This window comes from Xenopus laevis, chromosome 9_10L (assembly GCF_017654675.1).
Source record: "Xenopus laevis strain J_2021 chromosome 9_10L, Xenopus_laevis_v10.1, whole genome shotgun sequence".
NCBI lineage: Eukaryota > Metazoa > Chordata > Amphibia > Anura > Pipidae > Xenopus > Xenopus laevis.
In genome coordinates this window covers 38,296,349-38,315,281 of record NC_054387.1, presented here as the reverse complement: position 1 = coordinate 38,315,281, position 18,933 = coordinate 38,296,349, and the positions used below count along the sequence as shown (strand labels likewise).

The window sequence follows — 18,933 nt, the reverse complement described above, 5'->3', positions numbered from 1 at the left end:
CTGTTATTTTTGATCCTTATATAATTTTAAGAAGGAGGTACATTATGCCTTATAAAACATGAGTGATACTCAGAGTTCCCTGTATAACTCAGCCTGCAGCCTTGTGCCTTTATATGGTCACAGATCCCCTCAGTGACGTCTAATATCCTTATTTACAGTAGGGGATACATTATCCCTTATAATACACAAGTGATACTCAGAGTTCCTTGTATAACGCAGCCTTGTGCCTTTTATATGGTCACAGAACCCCTCAGTGACTTCTAATATCCTTATTTACAGTAGGGGGTATATTATCCCTTATAATACACAAGTGATACTCAGAGTTCCTTGTATAACGCAGCCTTGTGCCTTTTATATGGTCACAGAACCCCTCAGTGACTTCTAATATCCTTATCATTTACAGTAGGGGATACATGGTTCCTAAGAACAATACAATTTTTCCCTATATACTGCTAAAATCATAATGTAAGAGGACAGTACTTTACACAAATCACACCACTGCACATAACGACTCCATTTTATTTTGGACATTCTCTGGGATAGCAGGAAACAAATCGAGTTTAATTTTCTGAAAGGTCTCATTATTAAATTTACAGAATTAAAATCTAGGGATGCACCGAATACACTATTTTGTATTCGGCCGAACCCTAGAATCCTTTGCGTAAGATCGGCCCAATACCGAACCGAATCCTAATTTGCAAATGCAACTTAGGGGTGCAAAGGGGAAAAAATTTTTACTTCCTTGTTTTGTGACAAAAAGTCAGACAATTTCCCTCCCTGTCCCTAATTTGCATATGCAAGTTAGGATTCGGGTTCGGCCGGGCAAAAGGATTCGGCTGAATCCTGCTGAAAAAGGCAGAATCCCGAACCGAATCCTGAATTCATTGCATCCCTATTAAAATCTAAAGCTTGACCTAACAAGTTACTTGGCTCGTTAAAGTGTCATCAGTCAGCAGCTTACTGTTGTCCATTGTCTATCCATACCACGCTGATGTGCTTGCCCTTACTAGGAAAGAACTCCAGCAAATTTCTTTCTTTACAAACATTACAGATTTTTGGCTCAGTCTTGGAACATATAAATATATTTTTTGGCGTCTTCAGCAGATTCTGGAAGTTTAATTTACAGCACGGATAAACATTGTGAAGGGCCTCCTTAGCACTGGCTTAGACCATCCATCATGTGGGATGTTACTGAGATAAAGCAGCATGTCGGAGGGCTGTTGTACTCGATTGTGCTGCTACGGCTGTCCTGTCTTTTGTGTGCAGCAGATAAGTGCCGTTATATTTTTTTTAAAAAGAAAATTAGACATTTACATGAAGGGCAATAGCAAACGAGTAGTAAGTGAGTCGGGGAAAGGCGATAGTAAATTTCGTATATAAAATACTTTTTAAATGGATACACGCTGAGCTCCTTTTTTTTTTTGTATCATCCTATTACAGCTCTGATAGATATTCTTGTTTTAATACAATTTCATATATTTTAAAAAGGCCTTTTGTTTTTACTGCTTCAGCTAATCTCTCTCTTTAAATTCTATCTTCGCATCTCCATTATACAGGAGTGTTAAAAAAAAGAAGCCTTTGCAATGTTGAATCTTGTTCATCGACCCTTCCATTACTCACGTTCAAATGACATTTTGGGTATTTTTGTAAAGGACAAAGCCTGACGACACTGTTAATTATCTGACAGGAAGGGCATTGTGACAGTCACATGACTGCCAGGAAATACACTTCTTCATACAGGGAGAAAGCAATAATGTTTGGAAAAGAGAATCATTTTTTTCTGCCTGTATATGTAGCTTTAGATCATTTGTGTTCCGTAACATTAATAGGTATTTTAACATAATGGGGGTTATTTATCAAAGGTCAGAGTTTTTTATACCTTAAATAAACTCAAAACTTGAATGGTTTCTAATTTAAAGGGGAACTATTATGAAGAAAATTACTGAAATAAGAAACTTTCTAAATACAATCAATTAAATATTCTGCATAATTTCTGAAATAATCAAGTTAATGTTCACTATTCCTCTCTCAGCATGTGTTTCTCTTCATTCTCTCTTAATGCAGGAGTAGGGTGTCAGATCAGGTCAGTCATTGACAGTATGATCCAATAACTGCCTTTTGCACAAATTCTGCATGTAGAGAGACATAAGGGCTGATTCACTAACTTCGAGTGAAGGATTCGAAGTAAAAAAACTTAGAATTTCGAAGTGTTTTTTGGGCTACTTCGACCATCGAATGGGCTACTTCGACCTTCGACTACGACTTCGAATCGAATGATTCAAACTAAAAATCGTTTGACTATTCGACCATTCGATAATCGAAGTACTGTCTCTTTAAAAAAAACTTCGACCCCCTAGTTCGCCATCTAAAACCTACCGAACTCAATGGAAGGTCCCCATAGGCTTTCCTAAGTTTTTTTGATCGAAGGATATTCCTTCAATCGTTGGATTAAAATCCTTCGAATCGAACAATTCGAAGGATTTAATCGTTTGATCGAAGGAATAATCCTTCGATCGTACTATCTGCGCTAAATCCTTCGACTTTGATATTCGAAGTCGAAGGATTTTAATTCCCAGTCGAATATCGAGGGTTAATTAATGTCCCGTGATTTCAAAAGAGTGAGCTCTAATGCATTTTCTAGGCAAAAGGAGCCCCCTATAAGATATATTGCATCTAACTGTCAATAACTAACACTCAACTGCTGCATGAAGACAGAATGAAGAGAAATAGATGCTGAGAGAGTAAAACTTGATTATTTCAGAAACAGTACAGAATGTTTAATTGACTATATTTAGAAAGTTTCTTATTTCAGTATTAGGAAGCTTATATTAAATTTTTATTTTCACGAAAGTTCCCCTTTAAGAAAAACTTGAATTTAAAAAAACTTGAATCAGAGAGTTCAGGGTTAAAACTCTCATAAAACTAACATATTTACTCTGCCGACTTACAGCTGTTATTTGACAGGTGGTTATTCCAACAGCCCAGCCTGGAACCCTCCTGCTCTTGTTAAATATCATAGATCTCTTTGATTCGGATCACTGCAGGGACAGTAAAGGCGTCCTGTTAGAACTCCAGCCACTAGTTTTTACACCTAACAGTGCTTGCATAAAGAACCCAGATCTACAGAACGTTTGGCACCCACAAGGAATACAAATAGTAGATGGCTCTGTTAATAGATTGGATGCTCGTCTTTTGACCAAGTCAGGGCTAACTCTGTTGCAATGGCAAAAGCACAGTTACACTGTTCCCAACTTAAACAGCCAAGACCAAATGGCCAACATCTTCTGTTTTGATTTCTAAGTCACCATTATGATTACATTATAAATGTACTGGACTACCTGGCGAATGTATGTAGAGCCCGCCCTCTATCATATATTTACTCCACTTTACTGTTAAAAATAGAAAACAAATTGTAGGTAACTTTAAAAATAAATGAGAGCTCTGCATTCCAGATCTGGAGGATGAGAAGCAGGAGGAAGCCCCTAGCTTAGTGTCTTGTAAAGGGGTTCTTCATCTTTGAATTAACTTTCAGTATGATACAAAGAGGGAGATTCTGAGACAATTTGCAATTGATTTTAATTGTTTATTATTTGGGGGTTTTGAGTTATTTGGCTTTTTATTCAGCAGCTCTCCGGTTTGCAAGGGTCCTAATTACTCTTGCAAACATGCAGTGATTTGAAAAAGAGACTGCTGATTTGAATAAGAGAGGGGCTGAATAGAAAGATGAGTAATAAAAAGTAGCTATAACAATACCTTGGTAGCTTTACAGAGCATAGATTTTTAGATGGGATCATTGGTCCCCATTTGGAAGCTGGAAAGAGTCCGAATTAGAAGGCAAAAAATCCAAACACTATAAAAATATAAATAATGAAGTTAACTTGTGAACCGCAAGTAGATTCTCCCAAACACTTATTTTGCACCAAGGATACCGTTACCCTTGTTCGTGTGTATAAAGCAAAAATAAGTGTTATCACCTGCCACTGATTTCTTTCATTTTAAGTGGAGCTGCCCCATTTTAGTGCTCTTCGTGGCCACTACAATTCAGGTTCAAGCATCCTCTAAGACAGTGATCCCCAACCAGTAGCTCGCGAGCAACATGTTGCTCTCCAACCCCTTGGATGTTGCTCCCAGTGGCCTCAAAGCAGGAGGTTATTTTTGAATTCCAGGCTTGGAGACAAGTTTTAATTGTATAAAAACCAGGTGTACTGCCAAACAGAACCTCCTGTAGGCTACCAGTTCACATAGGGGCTACCAAATAGCCAATCACAGCCCTTATTTGACATCCCCATGGACATTCTCATGCTTGTGTTGCTCCCCAGCTCTTTTTACAATTAAATGTGGCTCATGAGTAAAAAAGGTTGGGGACCCCTGCTCTAAGATATGTCTGCTGGGTGTTGCAATGCACCGTACTACCATTACCATTACACACTGTATGAGTATGTGAACAAGGAAATCACTGTACCTACCTCGTAAATGTATTGCTCTTAAATGGTTTTAAGAAGACCCCCCACACTCTATATGTGGAAGACTCTTCTGTAAATTTACTAAGGACTGATTCTTAAATCGGTTAAAAGGCTATTGGTAGAATTGCTATTGAAAGCAGCATGTGTCCCTGTTCTCTACACAGCTCTCTCTGACTACTGAAACAATGTAGAGGCAGCCAGCTGAGTAAAAGACAGGTGAAAAAGAATGCACAGCTTTGTGTGAATTGGAGCCTTGGCTGGAAGACAACTGGCTTATGCTACATTTTTAAGAGTCAGAACCAGCAGTGCAGAAAGGGACAAACAGATGCTTCATTCCATTGTAATTACGTGTTGAAATAACTTTAGAACCACTAATCATTAAAGAAACAATAACACCAAAAAAGTGTTGTAAAGTAATGAAAATGTAATGTAGTGTTGCCCTGCAATGGTAAAACAGTTTGCTTCAGAAACACTACTATAGTTCATATAAACAAGCTGCTGTGTAGCAATGGTGGAAATTGAAAAAAGTCTATATGGCACAGGTTAAGGGTAACCTGTGCCATATAGACTAATCGCCTCGTCTTTTGCGCGACTATCTCCCCGAACTGCCTCTGCGTTTTTCCCCATAGGCTAGAATGAAAAGTCGCCTGTGCTAATGCACACGTGGCGATGCGTTTTCTATAGTCGCCTGAGGCAACTTCGGGCGGCTATTGAAAACGCATCGCCGGCGACAAAATCTCCCCGAATCTCCTCGTGTGGCCTTCCCCGAGGAGATTCAGGGAGATTTTGTCGCCTGGCGACTTATCACCACATCTTTTGCGCGACTATCTCCCCGAACTGCCTCAGCGTCTTTTCCCCAAAGGCTACATCGCAAAATCGCCTGCGCTAATGCACACGCGGCAATGCGTTTTCAATAGTCGCCCAAAGTTGCCTCGTATGGCCTTACCCTAAATAGTGGATAATAGATAACACCATTATGTTCTACAGAGCTTATCTGCTGTGTAACCTGAGCCTTTTCTCCTTTGAATGGCTGTCCCCATTGCTACACAGCAGCTTATATAAACAATATTAGAGTTTCTGAAGCAAACACAGCAGTTTTACCAGTGCAGGGCAACACTGCATTATAATTTTATTACTTTAAAGGAGAAGGAAAGGCTTCGTACACTTAGCGGTGCCAAATGTTAGGCACACCAAAATGATTGTATGTACTTACCTGAAACCCCGGGCCGGTGCTCCTATCAGCAGAAAACGGCACTGGCCCGGGTTTCTTTAGCACGACGGAGCGATCCTCTTCCGGACAGATGCAGTTTTCTGCTTATAGGAGCACCGGCCTGGGTTTTCAGGTAAGTAAATACAATCACTTGGCCTAACATTTGGCACCCCCAAGTGTACAAATTCTTTCCTTCTCCTTTAAAATACTTACATTTTTTGATGTTATTGTTCCTTTAATGTATATTGGAAAGCCCTACCAACACAAATTCAAGCATAGAATGTTTGCAAAATGTGTGTCAGGCACAGAATGCTCCATGGTACTGATAATAATGATTTGTGGGGGTTATCAGATTTAATAATGGAAGATGAATTGCACTTTCTTGAGCTGTGTTGAGATAAATCACCTGAACATTGTACTCCCATATCCAGCCTGTACTGACCCCATACTCCAGTCTTCCAATAAACCTCATTGCTCAATAGCAGCTTCTTTTTCTACCACTGGCCGTCCTACCCGCTGCTGTTCTCCTGCCTCCCACCACTCCATGCACCAACTGGTCCCCCAGGGCAGCCACCACTGTTTATTCATTATTGGGCAGCACAGACTGTGCCAGGGAGTATGGTGTCTCAAATACTTGATAATCATTTTGTTTAGTCTTTGCTTTATAATCCCAACAAATTCCTCCATGTATAGGTGAAAATTAATTTTGCCCATTGCCTGCCTTTGTGAAAGATTCGGCTGAATATAAATACACACACACACACACACACACACACACACACCCACACACCCACACACCCACACACCCACACACCCACACACCCACACACAACCACACCCACACCTGACAACAGCTCCAGGTCAGCCGAAATGCGTTGATACACCATGCACAAATAAAGATTTGCTGATACACGCTCTATGGTGGCTGCTGTGAGTGCTTTCGTGGACTGTTGTGTGTATATATATATAAAACCATAATTTAGGCGAAACCGGCACACCCATATACAATTTCAGTTCTTTATTGTGTTGTATCAATGTCCAACGTTTCGGTCTTTGTTTCCTTGAGAAAGGTCCTAACAAGGCCCGAAACGTTGGACATTGATACAACACAATAAAGAACTGAAATTTTATATGGGTGTGCCGGTTTCTTGAAACTTATGGTTATATACACATTTTCACCGTGCACCCCGGCTATATATGCAAGAATAATATTTGCCTTGGAGTGGGATACTCACCGGACTGAGATATATATTCATAATAAATCTCCTTAGAACTGCAGCTCCATCCTCTGCCTCCCGCAGTGCTAGCAAGTGGGTTATTACAATCAAGGCAAAATTGCTCTGCCTGACATTTTAATGACTCTGGCAGGGGGTGGGGATATAAGAGCAGCATAGGTTCTCTCACACTGCTTGATTTTGCTTTAGGGGCTTATATATCAAAGAGAAAAAAGGCTAGTATCCATAATTCTATATTATATCATAAAATCATATCCAACATGGCCTGTTCACTTATATTTTGTGCCTGTATTTTCACCCTTTGGTCCGATTTCTATTTAGGAGTCGGGAAGAATTTTTTTCTCCATCTGAGGCAAATTGGCGACTTCAAATGTTTTTTTTTGCCTTCCTCTCTGGATCAACTAGCAGTTTAGGCAGGTTAAAATAGAGTTAAAAGGTTAAACTTGATGGATGTCTTTTTTCAACCTAATTTACTATGTATGTATATGGCCCTTTATGTTCAGGTTATGACCTCATACCCCCAAGAAAGACCTTTGACCTTTTCTGTAATCACTGAATTTCTGAAAGGTATTAATATATGTATAAACCGAGAGTGTAGATTTATTTGATACCCCTGCATAGCCTCCAAACTATAACAACTCATTTGACACTCCAAGTAACCCTTTCTTTCTCTTGCAGACAGAGGATCTGATCAAAGCTCTGCAGGATTTGGAGAACGCTGCGTCCGGAGATGCCGCCGTTCGGCAGAAGATTGCGTCCCTCCCACAAGAAGTGCAAGATGTCTCCTTGCTGGAAAAAATCACAGGTTTGTTTTGGTAGGGCTCATTAGCCAAACAATCGCCAAAGGCTGCAGCAAAAATATCCAGCACTTTTCCCGAGCTCCACTGTTAGACGAATCGTGAATTGGTAAATTACAACTCCAGCTATGATATCCTTACAGCCTGTCTGCTGCTCACTGTTAATAGCTTTTGGTCCGGGTTCCTCTTGTCCCGGACCCCACACTTCAATTATGGAGTCCGTACAATTCACTCAGACTCCCCACACAGGAAACACATACACATTCTTAGTCGGTATGCTGTAAATCTTACCCCATTCACGATATGACACGGGTGCCACCGCCCTGAGTCCGTAACTAAGAGGAATGTTGCCAGCACATCTATCATTGGAGCAGCGCACTCCTGGCCCTTTTTGAGAAATCGCACGATTCCAGATCACAAGTAAAAATAATACTCTTTATTTCAACATCCAATTAAAGTGGACCTGTCACCCAGACATAAAAATCTGTATAATAAAAGTCCTTTTCAAAATAAACATGAAATCCAAATTCCTTTTTTTTTATTGAAGTGTTCATAGCTGTTATAAACTCATTTAAAAATCTAAGTTGTCAAATATTGCCTGCCCCTCCTCTATGCCTAGGCATAGAGGCAGGGCAAGCAATTACTTTCACTTTCCATTCAGTACTTCCTAGATGTCACTGCTCTCCCCACATTACCCCTCTCTCTTTACTATATAATTGTGTAGCCAGGGCGATGGACATCAGGTCCCCCATTCTGGTGCACAAACAAGATTCTGAGATGATGCAAGGCTTGTCGTAATAAGTGTCCACAAAATGGCTCCTGCCTGCTTGCTATAATTATGAATTCCCAGACTGATGGAAACAAGATTCAAATAATTTATACAGTGTAATTAAGGTTAATTTTGCTTGACTAACATGATAAAATAGGATTTGGAATAATTGTTAGGTGACGGGTCCCCTTTAATTACAAATAGCATCTGAGGTCTAATGCGTTTCATGTTTAAACACTTCCTCAGAGACCTCAGTTTTAAAAAGTAGTGCGCTGCTGGAACGATAGTTGTCTTGGTAGGGCAGAATGAAGGGCATCGAAAATGCATGGGGGTCAACAAAAGCGGAATACGCAGCATCCACAACATTGTCTTTTTCAGCATTAGTAGAAAACAGACTGTAGTTATAATGTACATTCTCTGTCTGTGTCGTTTCATTAAGAGCAAGAACTGCCATATGGCTGCTATTAGCTGCTGTTTCCTTGATATGTTTCTAAATACTAGGGATTCTGTTGCTATGGAGAATGTTCAGATTGGAGCAAACAGTGTGGTAGCTCTTTTATGCTGCTGTACATAGATTAAAATAATCTATGACCCATAATGACGATTGTTTTTTCCCCCAATCATTCTGTGTGATATAATGCTAAGCAGATATCATTTTCTTCAAATTGTAGTGTAATAAGCTGTCGCCATAAGCAGCTCAGTGCTAAAATAAGTTTGAACTATGGCAGGTATTAAACATAATACAGCTTGCTATGTTCAGGCTGATTTTAGCTGCACTCAGAAATACCCCCGTTAAACATCTGTACTTTTCAGATAAGGAGGCAGCAGAGCGTCTCTCCAAGACCGTGGACGAGGCTTGCCTATTACTAGCTGAGTATAATGGGCGGCTTGCGGCAGAACTAGATGATCGCAAGCAGTTGGCAAAGATGCTGATGGAGTACACACAGACCCAGAAGGAAGTTCTTAGCAACAAGGAGAAGAAGCTAGAGGTAAGACTCGTTCCTATTTGTGTTTACACTCACACACACACACACACACACACACACACACTCACTCACTCTTTTAAAAATGAGTTGGTATACATCGAAAAAAAAAAAGCCACCAAGACTTAACGAAACTCTGCTTGTGCTCCTCTTCATAAAGCGATCCATCGTGCGGCGCTAGATTTCTCCTCCCTGCCTTCCTTATAGGAGATAGCCAGGGAGGAGAGATTGAGCACCGCACAATGGATTGTCGCCGTGTCGCCTTTTCTGAAGAGGAGCACAAGCAGAGTTTTGGTAAGTTATTTCTTAGTAAAGGCTTTGCGATTTTTAAGTTTAATTTGACTTGATGTTTTTTTTCTATGTATACTAACAAATTTTTAAAAACATTTTTTTGATATTGGTCCTTTAAGTTAACTTTTAGTATGTTATAGAACGGCTGATTCCAACTTTATAATTGGCCTTCAATTTTTCTTTTTTATAGTTTTGAATTATTTGCTTTCTTCTTCTGACTCTTTTCCCCATCTAAAAAACAAATGCTCTGTAATGCTGCAAGTGTATTGTTATTTCTGCGTTTTATTACTCATCTTTCTGTTCAAGCCCTCTCTTATTCAAATCAGGGCATGGTTGCTAGGGTAATTTTGGACCTTGCCAACCATATTAAAGCAAACTTGCTGCTAAATAAAAATCTAAAAAGCGCAAAAACCACAAATAAAAAATGGAGACTAATTGCACATTTTCTCAGATTATCAATGTCTACAGCATGCTAAAAGTTAATTTAAAGGTGAATAACTCATTTAAAGTGCCTGTTTACTCTTAGGGGGGGTTCATTTCTACATCTGCCCTCTGCCTTCGTATACATGTTGGCATTAGCCTTACATTAGTTTTTGGTACAAAAGTAATAAAGCAGTAATAAAACATGAAGCTGTATTTAATCAAGCTCAGGAAAGCTGCATATAAGCCACAATAAGGTAGCAACATACAGAAATATCGGTCCAAGTCTAGTGGTTTCACTTTACTTTAAGTTCATTTAAAGTTTTTTGTTTTGTAAGATACGTCATTTATATGAAGCTGCCTATTATGGTATTCAGATGTCAAAATGTTAAACTGAACATATCTCCTTAGAACAGATAGAAACACATGTACTCTTTCCACAGATTAAAAAAATAAAATTTCTGCTTTTTTTGTGACCTGACCTCTGCTTCACCTTCTAAACAACTTTTCCTGGATAGCACAGCCCTAATTTTTGGGGATAACAGGAAATGTCTCAGAGTAAAATAGACAATAGCCGCATTCAACGAATGTTAAAAGTATTACAAAAATGGAAATTCTTAGCGATTGCTTTATTTCTCATGATCCTGGCAGTCAGGACGGGCATATCAACATGGGGATACTAGGGGGATATTGTGTTTTTTGTTGGAGTTTAGCCAATATAAGCGACGTCTGTTTGCAATCAAATCAAGTTTAATTAAAGAAGAAGTAAAGGTAAAGTTAAATGATTAAGGACATAAGAATGGACACAATCCGTGGATGACAGTCCTTCTGCTTGCAGATTTTATTGCAAAACCTTTGGACTCCTTCTCTAATTGCACTTTTGTAAGAACCAGATGTGATGCAACGAAATCCCATGTTTATGCCCCTCAACTCAGTGAAATTAGTTTAGTTTGTGCTTTTTCACATGCTCATGTCATATTTTTGACTGTGAGGATACAATGGTGACATGGTAGACTCGTGTCTGTTCAGACCTTTATTTTTCACCTTTAAACACAATGCAGCCAACCTGTTTTAAAAGGTGGCCTTACCTGGGCAGATTTGAGCTGCCGATTCGGGATCTTTAGACTGATTCTGCCCATGTATGGGGTCTTCCAATGGGCCTCCCCAACTGATATTTGGCCAAAAAACAGCCAGATATCTAGCAGGTTTTGTTTTTTGATACCATAGTTGTAATCTGCTCGTTTGGCACGACATAGCCTTGCCTTTGGTGGGCATATTGGGGAAAGATCGGCTCATTTGGCGACCTTGCCAAATGAGCAGATCTTATCGTTTTTGGCCTCCTTAAGACTGATTCCTGGTTAAAGCCCAACCCTGAAGGTCCAACCTTTGCTTCTGAAATCTGTACAGAAAACGTCAATGTATCAGTTATTCAGTCATAGTTCCCAGAATACCCAAGACAGTGAATACTTGTTCACTCCAACTGAACTCTGAGCTGGTCTTTCAGGTGTATCTAGGAGAGCAAATGACCATGCCCCCCAATTCTCGCTGTAACTGACTTTGAGGCTGAACCCCTACCACCAGTCCTCCAAACATCTAAGGTGGGCCTGCCCCATAATTTGGGAACCACTGTTCTAAGGAGACATTCGTTTTCCTAACTAAACATTACCTCAAAGCGGAAAACTGCGCGCAGGGTCAAGGGACTTTCTCAGTGGGGGGTGCATGTATTTCTATAATTGAGGAAGAGAGAAGTTTATGGCAAAGTTGGTGGGCCCAAACATCCCTGAAAATGGATTGTTCACCTTCCAACACTTTTTTCAGTTCACTTGGTTTCAGATAGTTCACCAGAAATAAAGACTTTTTTCATATTACTTTCTATTTTCTATGTGATTGTTTTTTTCACTATTGAAGTGTAAAGTTTAATTTTTCACCTTTTTTCTGTAACTGATTGAAATTGATACATTTAGTTGATTCCTTATTTTGATAATTGATAGCGTAAATACACTAGCGTGGCATGCCATTGACATAGGTTGAAACCGCTACCGTATTTACGCAGCGGTCAGCTTTTTATAAAAAAAAATTGTGGCGCGGACTGTAACGGAAACGCTGCAAATATCCACATGTGTGTCTTTGGCCTAAAAAATGGAAAGCAATTGAAAAAAGGTTTCTGGTGAACAAAAAAAATTTTTGGAAGTTGAAAACCCCTTTAAAAACAATGGGGGTGATCTTATGGGGCAGATTGGGGAATCTTATACAACAATATTTTGTAATTGACTTCCACCCTGAAGACTTGAAGAAGCCAGGTTCTCTCTGCATTTTTCTCCACTACCAGATGTCCCTTGTACTACTTTGGTCAGGCACATTGCCTCTACAGAATGTATGGATGTTGTTATGCGTGTTGGCCTATGATAGTGCTACATAATAATGGTCTCATTTTACATGGACGCTTTTCATAGTAATTGGAAAGCACAAATGCAATTTCTAGTAAAACCAACTGTCTGGCTTAGTTGTTTTTCCAGAAACAATACTAAATTTGAGTACTGGCTACCAGTCAAGGTCTCTGTGCTAACTCTCCTACAAATGTAACCCAAAGGAAAACTACCGCCTTTAGTCCTGCTTTGAAGAGAAGCAAGAAAAAGGCAACATTTGTTTTCGGACAAACAACCCAGATCTCTAGGGGCAATTCAATTATTTTGATTAAAGACAAAGTTTGTCCTGGAATTTGCCGAAAATACCCATAATGGAAGTTGTTTTGCAGGCTAAAGAATATTCAAAAGAAGGACACCAGCTTTGAAGAATATTTATAAACATTTCTTTAATGGCAGACATAATAAATGATTCCTGTGGGAGAGTATAATGTGAATGAGTCAGTCCTGTTTGCCTCCTTATACCAGAAACTGAGAAATCCAGGCATTGTTTGTTGAAGGGCCTTTCTTTATACTGACCAACCGCACAGATCTGAGATTGGTAAATAAGTTCTATTTCCACTTGCGTTACCCAGCAGTGCTTACCTGCCATATACAAATCTGAGCTTCTCTGTGATAGTGAGTAGAAACATACAATAATACAGAGCTCTCTAAGCTCAGTCGTGTGTTCTTGGTGCAGCCCTTTGGGGTGAGTCCAATGCAAGATAAACAGCGGCAAATTGGAGGATAATTGGTAGAGATTATATATATATATATATATATATATATATATATATATATATATATATATATATAGTTTGTGTCATGTTGGACATCGTATTACTGTGAATAAAGGTTCACAAATACTTTGAACTATGAGAGAAGTGTTCTCATCGGAAAGTCTATCGAGACTTCATTTGCGGATGACTTTGAGAACATCAGAGTAACAGACTGAAGTGGAAAACGGGAAGAGACTGTGATTCTAGTTCAGTTGTCATTTGTCTGCTGAGCTAGTGTGGAATTCCCCTATGAAAAGAAGAATGGTTCGACCCTGGAGATTCGTTCCCATATGACCCTGTAGAGGACAAACGCATCAGTCTAACAGAATGACAAGTGGTGGGAAACTGTAGGACAGAAGTGGAAACCCAGTGTTGCTAAAAAGTCTTCATCAGGGCTCCAAATGAATTTAACCTCTTGTCTCTTTAGAGAGACCTTCAGTCTCTGGCTTGAGAGACCATTTGTGTGTATGTGAGTTTTCTGACCTCAATAGAAGACAGCTTGTATGTGTATGAGTGAGGTTTGCTTGAGATGTAAAGACAGAAGCAACGTGCACTTGGAGAGGGCCTTTGTAAAAATTAGATGAACACAAGTATCTGCGAATACGTTTTGTTAGTAATCCTTGTTATTAACGGCAACAAACATTGGGGAACTCTTTGTTCAAAGGGGTCTGGGTGACTACCCCAAAGCATGAAATCCCCTCAAAGCACGGCACCTGTTTGTACTGCAAATACAGCTGGAGTACAGGGAGTGTGGGATAAACCAGCACATCAGGATCTAGAAATTCATGACTAAGCTTCAGAGGCAAAACGGGTCGTTTTGAGAAAATATGTAAAAAGAAAACATTAAGTAACAATAAAAGCAATGATTGATTTGGGTGCGTTAGGTATGACAAGTGTGTTCCACAGCTGCACTGAATCTCTGCTGTCAAGTAGAATAGAGAGTGGAACCGGATGCTAGAACTAAAGCAGGTTAAATACACTCCAGTGTCACTTTATTTATTCAGCTATTCTTTTATTAACTCCCTGAGTGCCGCCTCACTTTTTGGAAAGGGAGGTGTTTTTGTTTTTTTTTTTTTACCTGCACAAAATGTTCCTTTGTGCAGGAAGAATTCAAGCTTGCTGCATGTTAGTCTATAAGACATTAAAGGAACTGTAACATTAAGTTAGAAACCCACTGTACCCATCTCCACATACAGCTCTATTGTGCAGAAAGTATATTCGATTTAATGCATTATCCAAAAATACCATTAAAAAACCTGCTTCCGGATGTACGGTCTTACCAAAAGGCTACAGGGTGACTGCCAGATCCAAGGAGCATCGCTCCACATCTCCTCCTAGCCAGACTTCTAAAGCAAAAGTTAGTTATTGAGGCGGTAAAGCAGACTTTTCAGCTTGCCTTTAGTTTAGATTTAAGGGGAGAGTGCATGTTACATACACCGACTTTATGGAGGTGTTCAGTGGTTTTTAGATTTATGGCTGACCAATGTGTTGCCTTACAGCTGGCAGCACTTTTAGAGAGAAAGCTAGGGGCTAAAAAAAAACTCCTTAGTAAAGGTACAAAAACAAACTTCTGGTTTATAAGCCTGTCTAGGTGGATCTGGCACAGAGTCACCCTTTTGCCTTTTGAAAAGACAATGTACATCCAGAAGCAGGGTTTTATAGTGCTATTTTTGATAAAGCATTAAATATATTAACCTTTTTGCAGGATAGAGCTGTACAGTAATCCACAGTACAGTGGATTTTAAACTTGAATTTTTTTAGTGTTGCAATTCGTTTAAGGGAGCATATCTTAAGTGGAAAAAAAGGACACTGTGACTGCTTTGCCGTCAAGCAATATAGTCCTGTATAGATAAATTGGTACCCCAATATTTGTCTTTAAAGGACAAGGAAAGCTACCAAGGCAGTTTATTGGCAGTAGATTAGCCACAACAGTGAAAGTAGCCACAACAGTGAAAGTTAGAGCACCATTGTTATCCGGCAGAATGCTTTTCCATATCTGAGTAAACACTCTGTTTAGGATAGCAGCTGCCATATTAGCTTGCTGTGACATCACTTCCTGCCTGAGTCTCTCCCTGCTCACTTATAGCTCTTGTCTCAGATTACAGCAGAGAAGGGGGGGGGGAGAGGAACAAACTGAGCATGCTCACACCCGGGGCAAGGATGTTTAAGTTGAAGGCAGGAAGTCTGATAAAGAAGTCCATGTATACACAATAGAAGGAAATAAATGTGGTGTTTCTTTTGACAGTGGACTCAGAGCAGCATTACTTTGAGGGTTTACTGGTGTATTTAAATAGACTTTTCTGATAAAGCTTACTTAGTTTTAATGTCTCCTTTTCCTTTAAGGTCAGGTGTTCGTATATTTTTACAATGTGAACTTATTTATGAATATTTATCGTTCTTTACAGAAGGTGTTTCAGTACTTATATTGTTTAGCTAAGCTCTCAATGTCCTATAAAGTATGACATCAAGCTAGAAATTAAACCCTTTTAAGATTCAGACTGAACAGATTGTTTTCCATATTTTTCCACATCAATGTATTTGCTGTTCTCCCATTCTCTTTTCCTTGTCTCATTTCGTAGCGGTGTTGTCTTTCAGGAATACAAGCAAAAATTAGCACGGGTAACGCAAGTCCGGAAAGAACTGAAATCGCACATACAGAGCCTCCCAGACCTCTCGCTACTTCCGAATGTCACTGGTGGGCTTGCACCACTCCCCTCTGCAGGAGACCTTTTCTCTACTGAATAAGAACAATGACTTCCCTCCCTACAGCGCCGCTCCACTCTCTCCTAGAAGCTCCACTAGACACCAGCAAAAGAGAGAGAGCCCCACGAGACTGGAATCCTATTCCTTGCTATGTGGGTTGTGTGATGCCTCGGCTAACTCCAGTCTTAGACGTAACTGTCACAGAGCCCTCCCTCTGTTGTGCAGAATGGCTTTAGGCTTCCTAGGCCTCTGTTCTTTTTTTTTGTTTTGTTTTTTAAGACTTGTTTATAAATAGAGCAAATTAATTCTGCTTCTCCAACCAGCTTTTCCAACGGCTTCAACTCGCACATCTCTTCCCGTTACTTTTTAACAGATAAGCAAGTGATTTTGTTTTCGGCACTGCTGATTTTCTTGTAATGTGCTGCAGGGCAGGAACCATACACAATATAGTGTCATCTCAGATTAAATCTATCAGCAAACCACTTTAAACATTAAGGTTCATGCCTTGTGGTGTTTTCTCATCCTGAGAGGAGCTGGGTTTTGGTGCTTCTCTACCACGTGAGCTGTGTACCTTTGACCATTTTTTTTTCCAATGGACAATCACAGATGAAGTTGTGAATGTATAATGTAACTAGTCAGTGAAATGGATACATAACTTGCTCCTGCATCCCATACATTATTAACTTGGGTGATCTTTAGGACCGGGGTTCTTGATGGAATTTGTGATGTATCTCCTTTTGTCTTTTTAAATACATTTCAGTCTATTAACAGGTGTCATGGTGGCCTACTCTGAGCCTTTGGGGGCTGGTTAGGAGTTTATAGTGAGTTTGTTATGTCCTTGCAAGGTAGAGTCGGCCTCCTAAAAAATAATTCCATAGCAAATGCATTATTTCATTCTATTAGTCCTTCCAATACAATACAACGAGCATTACTAAATCGGTGTCGTCATCAGAAGATCTGAAGGTTCATTTGCCTGCAGGGCTTTGTACAAAACATGTATTTTTGTGCCATGGTGCTGCATTTTATTTACACTTTACAAAAAGAGCCAGCACAAGAGAAATGCCCAAAGTGAGTCCTATATTTAACACCTGGTCACTGGCAGCTTTGGTCAAAGTAATAAGTAGGCTCAAGAAAACACAGTAACACCTGCTTAAGTGTAGGAACCCCATGATGTCACAACTATGCATTTATATAGTGAACCATGAACCACCACCACCAGTTCGGATATTAGAAATGACCGAGGCGTTCCATGACCTCTCATAAGCACAAGGTTAGGTTTCAGTGTTCATGAACTCTTATTTTATAGCAAAGGTTACCCTATATTTTAATGAACATTATTCATTATGTAAGCTGATGGCATCGCTAAAAAGGTACAGTTTATTCATGGCTCAAGTCATGTGTATTATCAGTATTACATGAGTAACTAGCACTGTTGTGATGATGCCCCAGCCGAAATGCATAAGGATAAGGGATTAAAGAACCGATTGTCACACAATCTCAGAAATACCAGTACTCGTAGGTGACTTGTTACATAGCAACTAAGTGTCCCTAATTTCCAGAGACTCTTCTTGGATTTTGACTCTCACCGTGCAAAACTGGCCCTTGTTCCCTCCAAAGCATTTCAATGGAATCAGTTCTCTGTGTCTAATCTTTCTCCCTGGGGCTGATATATAAAAATATGTGCTTCACACGTGCAATTTCTCTAGTTGGTTTTGAAAATACATGATGGTTTGCTATTAGCAGCACTTACATCATGTGTTTTACCTATACACAGTCCGACTAAAGTGTCTCTGGAAATTATTTTTCATTTTTGACGACTGCGTTTAGATTATAACAGATCATCCCCACACTCCTCACTGGAAAATATAAAGGATTTTGAAAACCCTTCTGTTTTCTGTCACCTTTGTAAACGTCTTGCTTTCATTTTCGGCCTGGAACATCATGCAATCTATTTGTACATTATAGGTTTCCTTGGGGCAGGCCCCTTAGTGTTCATTTAACAAGCCCTTTGTGCTCGGGGAACGCTGCTCTCTGCACCCCCTACCCTCCCCCTAACTTTTGCAACATATAGATCAGTTAATGGGGCAAGAGGAGGATGCCTACATACCTCCCACCCCCAATACACTGCTGAGGAACACAATCAATGCTTTATCTTTTGGGAGGTAGCAACAGGTTTCTTTCTGAAACCAATAGGGAAAGAGCAATAGATGGTGAGTAAAGTGCAAAAAAGTAGATTATGGCACACTACTTTCTTCTAAGTAAATGAATTAGAATATTGGGGGCTGTTGTATATATATTGTTTGGTTGTTATGCTTTATAGGTATGAACCAATCATCAATTTTGAATGGGTTTAGTACAGATCCCTCCCTTGCATCGAGGTGAATTGCTGAAGATTAATAACACCGTGTTCTAAAAGGAATTTAAAAAATTTGGGAAACATGCCACCCATTGTAGATGCAATGAGACCTGTTTGGGGAGCTGTAATAGGCAGCTGAGCCCTAGTCTCCTATGCACTGCTATGTGTAAAGTGACTCCAGCATCCTTGGGTCTGCCCTTCTAGAATCCGCAGCTACAGAGGCTGGAGAGGGAGGCAGGTTGTTTATATACGGTACAGTTCAGGAATATATTGTTAGAACTGGCTGAGGTTGGGGGATCATTGAGCCAGACACGTCACTTTTGCACATTTCTTTCCAAAAGGACTTGGAGCACAAATTACTGGCACCTCAAGGCTTTCATGTTATTTCTACTGGGTTTTTTTTTTTTATGTCCTCGTCTGATCTCTGTGTCCTTCTCCTCTCTCCCTACTCCCCACTGTTTGACATCAAAACTCCCCCAACCTATAAAACATAATCTGGGCCCCGTGCCTGGAAAATCTCTCTTT

The 18,933-nt window shown here is 39.8% G+C and overlaps 1 protein-coding gene across 2 annotated transcripts in view; it reads left to right on the top strand.

Annotated features, from left to right (window-relative positions):
- rprd1b.L (regulation of nuclear pre-mRNA domain containing 1B L homeolog) overlaps nt 1–17,936 on the top strand; it is a 50,912-nt gene extending 32,976 nt beyond the window's left edge. Inside the window, exons 5-7 of one of the 2 annotated variants that reach the window (XM_018241205.2) lie at nt 7,587–7,713; nt 9,288–9,463; nt 15,929–17,936. In XM_018241205.2, the coding sequence (XP_018096694.1) occupies nt 7,587–7,713; nt 9,288–9,463; nt 15,929–16,090 (465 nt within the window). In that variant the 3' untranslated portion in view covers nt 16,091–17,936. 2 annotated transcript variants of the gene reach the window in all.
- Nucleotides 17,937–18,933: the final 997 nt, after the last annotated feature.